The 6,000-nt window shown below is 35.1% G+C and overlaps 1 protein-coding gene across 1 annotated transcript; it reads right to left on the bottom strand.

Moving 5' to 3' along the window:
- Positions 1-317: 317 nt before the first annotated feature.
- On the bottom strand, positions 318-2,345 carry LOC129002461 (hormonally up-regulated neu tumor-associated kinase-like). The gene is made up of 2 exons (XM_054430291.1): positions 1,659-2,345; positions 318-461 (listed from the first exon to the last, which is right to left on the bottom strand). Exons 1-2 carry the CDS (start codon positions 2,343-2,345, stop codon positions 318-320), a joined length of 831 nt encoding a protein of 276 aa, XP_054286266.1.
- Between the last annotated feature and the right edge of the window lie 3,655 nt (positions 2,346-6,000).

Raw genomic sequence — 6,000 nt, 5'->3', positions numbered from 1 at the left:
TGCGCTCAACTCCTAATCACCACGTAGCAGCAGACGTGGTTTTTTGGTGATTGTTTATACGCTGTAAGTTTTGTTACAAAATGTCATTAGAAGAGAAATTGATTGTGCAAGTGCAGGAGTACCCTGTTCTATACGACCTGGGCCACAAGGGCTACTACAACTTAGTTATTGAGGAAAATATTTGGGAAGAAATAAGTGATCAATTTAATACTACTAACCCTACTATGATCTCTTCGTCGCTGTCACTGTCACTCATTGTTAAAATTAGCCTAAATTTTGTTATAACTTTTGCAAACAGTTGTTGATTGAACACTTCTTCAACTGACAGTATCCGCTGTCCTCGCATAGACTGGTCGCCGGAACTGGAACGCCTGATGCAGTGTGTGGAAATTTGCCGGATCCGGCGAAAAACACCGGATCAGAATAAACCGGACCGGAGGCAGTGTGTGACGAGCCTTAATCTGTCAATCTGTCAAATTTTAAAACATAATTTTTCTGAACTACAGTTTTAATAAATACACCAGAAGAGTTGGTAAAGGTGGTTTATTTTCTATTGACCTCAATTGCACTTAAAGCGCTCTGCTCTCAAAACGATTACAGCACCTTTGTGATAGTTTACTCTATGCTTACATAAGTGAAGCAATTGGTGTAAGCTTTTACAATAAAGTATGATTATTTTTCTTTCCTATGAATATTTCAATGGTAGTTTATTATCCTTTCATTTTGTAACCACGACAGAACACTGTCATTAAGCTGCACCGGCTTAGGCTATTTCCATACAAGGGTTTACGTTTACAATCTCAATTAATTTGAAACTAAACTTTTTGACACGTTTGTTTTTGCTTAAAAAGAGACTTTGCGCTAGGTGTTACATCTAATTTGGAAGGTAGTATTACATTTCCTATCGTTAAACTTTTCCTCAATGCAGTGTTTACTTTAACCAATTTATTTCTTGTCCTTTTTTCACTGCTAAGAGTAGATAATGGGGTCGAACAATTAGAATTTAAAGATTTAATTTTTGGCAGGACAACTTTTGCTTCTCTCCCTAAACCGTCAGCTCTCCCTTTGCTGGATTCATTTGTTGTTGTTGATGAAGGTGTCAATACTCTTCTTTGCAAGTATTTGTCTTTAAGTATAACTTCATTAAGTTTCATTGCATTTCCTAACAGTGAGACTTTTGGACCAACTAGGGTTTGCTTAGAGCAATGTTTCTTTGGAAAAGAACTTTCAATGAACGAATTGCTTTGAGAAATATCAAACTTAACAGTAAACATTGGCTTATGTCTTTTCAGCATTTCTTTGAGTTTCATGATATTGAAATAACCTGCTGTTTCACCTGTTGGCTGTAATTTCAATTCTGCTTTAACCCTTTCCGGTGATGTTTTCAACTTGAAGCTCAACTGTCGGATAATGTTCTCCTCATCATTAGTATCTAGTAATTCGTGCGGTACGTCCACCCAATGACCCTTGTTGGTTATCCAAGGATCGCGGAAGATACTGTTTATCGTCAGTCGTTCTTCCCAACGAGGATTCATAAGCCCTTTGATCAAAGGAATAAAATCGAGAGAATAATGTTTTATCAATTTAATGTTAGCTTCAGATAACCCTTTGTAAATTATTTGTATAAACTGTCCTCTCTTTTCTGGTGTTTTCAATACATTAGAAAGACAGGGAAATGGTAGCTTTCCAGCAGCCAACGCAAACATAATTACTCCGAATGCCCACATGTCCACCTCTGGGCCGTACTTGGTGCCTCGTAAAAATAGTTCTGGAGCGCAATACTCCGGCGAACCGCAGAGTGTCTTGAGTGGAGAGTCCAGAGACCAAGTGTTGGTTAAACCAAAATCTACAAGCTTAACATTTCTCTTCCCAGCATCCAACATGACGTTCTCCAACTTCAAGTCTCTATGGACAATACCTCTCGTATGTAAGTATTGCAAAGCTGATGCAATCTGCCGGCTGAATCTTCTTGTGGTAGTTTCATCTATTTTCCCTTTCTTTTGTTGAACAAAGTCACAAAGATTTCCTCCCTGGATTATCTCAGTAACCACATAGTATATATTATGGTATGCCATTGTCTCAAAAAGCGTCAGTACAAAAGGATGGTTTAAACTTTGAAGAATATTAGCTTCCCTGAGATGGTTTTTAAGCATATAGGTGTTGCATTTTGTCAGGTCCATAACTTTTACAGATACGTAAACATTCATTGGCACATGGACAGCTTCTCTGACAACTGCAAACGATCCCTTACCAAGAACCTTCCCAGTAAACTTATAGTTTCCCACCTGAACTAACTTTGCCTCCACTAAATTGACTGGGGGAGAGTTCAAAACTGTTTTTGTCATGCTAACTAAGTTTTAAAATTGGATCAAAATAAATTCTTATAAAACTCAAGTAAGTTTTAATGTAGAATACTTCAACTCTTTTAAAAGAGTATGGTTAAGTTATTGTTTATGTGAGAGCTAAAAGTAGACATGTTAAACACATGTTATAACATAAGCTTTTGCCTAAGTCCTATGTCACATTATCCTGATGATATCTATATCTATAAAAGAGGAACCTATTTATGTGTGTATGTATATATATATATGTATATTTGTTATGGACTCCGAAACCGCTCGATAGATTGTAATGAAACTTTCAGACACTAAGCATCTTTCAAGGATGGTTCGAGTGAAGTTTGGTGCAGATCTGTCAAAAGGGCTCTGCCCAAGAGGGTTTTAAGAAGTGGGCCAATGTAAGACTTTTTTATCTAAAGGGTGTCCCAGTAAGAACGCCGGATTTGAGGAGCGTCTTATCCTTATCTGTATTTCAATATAAATTCCCAAATTATCAGCAATGTTATCAGTATTAGGTCCCATTTGTAGTCATGAATCGCTACACGACGGAACAACGCGTGGTCATAGTTAAAGTGCACTACAAGCACGGAAGCTGCGCACTATTTACGGCCGGGACAATGCACCAAATGATCCATCTGTCCGAAGATTGATTTCTAAGTTCGAATAAATTGGCTCAGTTCTATTCCGGGGATATTTAAAGTCGTTTGTTTTCGCCAATAATCCTCAACCAATCCAAGACTTGAAGGAGGAAATGATTCGTGCCATTAATGGAATTCAACAGGAAGTGTAAGAAAAAATGACGGAAAACTTTGTCAAGAGATGTCGGGCCTGTCAGTATTTGGCAGGTTGACACTTACAAGACATAATACTCAATTACTAATCGGAGATACTATGCTTTAAGATTCATGTTTCATATTGTAAATTTAGCATGAATATATATGGTTTGTTAACATTTCAAATCCGGCGTTCTTATTGGGACACCCTTTTACAATGTTTACAAATAAATATAATTTAAAAGCAGATGTTTACTTTCACCAACTGTTTTGTAGGTTTGAATAATTACAACATTCTGTATTTAGCATTAGTCATGATTTGAAATAGTGCCACAGTGTTTCTACAGAGTGCAGCACAGAAAACTATTTTACTTTTGAATAAGTCCAAATGTATTAAACCCCAATCGCAGCACACCTGTGCACTTAACAACGTTTAAATTCTCCTATGTTAAATATATATTAAAACATAAAAACCTTTATCAAAGTATTATAAACAATAAAAGGGATAACTTTTTAAAATTTATGACAACAGCTAATTTGCAACCTAAAGGTGAGTGAGTGTAGCGAACGAACTTCAACCGGGACGTGATTGAGCCATGCAAATACTTATGAAGTTAAACGGGGCAAAGCCCGTGGGTACAGCTAGTCCTTAATATTGAAACATGCATTCACTTTGCCATAGACAACTCTTATTTCAAAGTTACAGGCGCAATCAGGCTTCGGACTACTAATTGCATCATTGAATGCTTTTAGGATCATTTCCTTACAAAAGCCTGATTAAAGCTGATTAAAACTTTTTCCTACAGTTACCTAACAATGTACATGTGCTCTCACTGATTTGAGAAAGCAAAGTGGCCAATTCGCTCATCAGTGAGACAATGTTAACATTGTCTCACTCTAATTACTTTGTCTCACTCCAGATTTGCAACGTGAAGGCACGAAATAGTGAGCGCGTAACATGCAGGCAACGTCGTATGCGCACGAAATACGTTGGCAGCACTGGCTGTAAATCAGCTGGTCAGCTGTTGTACTGTTCTACTGTTGTATTTGTCACTTCACCTTCCCTTCACATTAAATGTTAAATTAAAAGTTCACTTCTGTGTAAAAATAGGTTATGTTTCTTCACAAATTTATTTGTTTTATGGTAACTGTAGGAAAAGTATAATGTGCAACTCGTGTTCAAAGTACAATTGCCTCACTCGAGAAACCATTCCTCACTCGCCTACGGCTCGTGAGTAAGGATTTCTCTCGAGTGAGTCAATTGCTCACTTTTCTCACTAGTTGCACAAATAACTATTATTTTTATTTAAAAGATCAATTCGGGTGGTGATGGAGTGAAACATGTTAAATTAATTAACCTAAACATTGATTTATTTAGTGTAGCTGTCTTAAAGAATTTATTTACTGATCAGTAAATAACTGATTTATTTTCTATTTAATCTACATCAATAATGTAATGCTATAGATTATTATAGCATTAATAGGCAACTAATAAGTAATACGTAATGCTGATTCCCTTGGGAGTATGGTTAAAGAAATGAATAGGGTAGATCAATGTTATGATGAGTTTTTCATACTTTAAACTCCTGGGATTATTTGTTTAAATATTTAGTACAATGCTTATTAGCGAATTTCCCTATAGGGAAATAGCTATACCGTATGTGGCACGGTAAGACCTAGGCCCGGGACCGATTTTCTTTTTCATTTTGATTAGGGATGGACGAGATTGGATTTTTAGTTCGAGACGAGACGAGACGAGATTTATTATTTCTCATAAAATTTCGAGACGAGATCGAGACGAGATTTCTCTTCTCATACACAACGGGAAATGCACGTTCGAAATTTTTACCTGATTTTGTAACATTGTTAGATGACTGTTTAAATACTAAAATAATGATAATAGGCAAGAATATTTACAATCTTTCATTAAATAACATCAGCATAACATTTTTTTATTAATCACGCCTAACTTATTAAAAATGCCTACGATTAGGAAACATGGTGATATCAGTTAGGATAGAGTTCAACTTATCCTAAAATAAAATAAATCATAAAATAAAAGCAATATTAATTTTTATAAAATAGTTACTTGTTTTGACTTTTTTTATAGTAATAAAACATTCCTCACACTGCTTACACTTAACAAAACTTCTCAAATGTTATTAAAGTAATATTATTAAAATAATGAAAGTAATATTTACATTAAAAGAATTAAAGTAATATTTACATTAAAAGAATTAATTAAATAAGAACGCCTTCGAAAAGGAAACGCAACTACAACACGGTCCTGTATTGCGGGTATTGCATTGACTTTCTGCAGGCGTTTTTAATTTTTTTTTTTTTTTTTTTTTTTTATTCTCGTCTCAAAAAAAATCTCGGCCAAAAAGTAATCTCGTCTCGTGTAACGAGATTGAAAATTTCCCGAAAATTTCCCGAAATTTCGAGACTTGACCATCCCTAATTTTGATATCCCCAGAGGCCAAAAACACCATTCGTTCAAACTTTTATTTATGTATATATATATACGTCCGTGAACGCGATAACTTGAGTAATTTTTGTCCGATTTTGATGAAATTTGGTTTAAAGGTGTAAGGCAGGATAAACTTGAATGATTTCGCGAACCAGCATGATCGGACCATGGGAACGGGGTTTTATGGGGTAAATAATGGTTTTTCTCATTTTTGACCCTCAAAATACAAAATTTCTCAATTTCTCTCTGGACCTTTTAAACGAGCTTAAAAAACAAATAATTTAGTATATCAAAGTGTTTTTGTACGGTTAATTCAAAGAAAATTCTCCTCCAAATTTCCAAAGAAATTTGTTTTTGTACAAAGAAAATTCAAAAAATTGTAAATTTAGAATTCCTATGTTATTCTTTTGGAGAATAT

The sequence above is a fragment of the Macrosteles quadrilineatus genome, unplaced genomic scaffold, assembly GCF_028750875.1.
Source record: "Macrosteles quadrilineatus isolate MER2022 unplaced genomic scaffold, UCM_ALF_1.0 Scaffold_1__1_contigs__length_201487025, whole genome shotgun sequence".
Lineage (NCBI taxonomy): Eukaryota > Metazoa > Arthropoda > Insecta > Hemiptera > Cicadellidae > Macrosteles > Macrosteles quadrilineatus.
The sequence above is the reverse complement of the archived record's forward strand: the minus strand, read 5'-3'. Positions and strand labels throughout refer to the sequence as shown.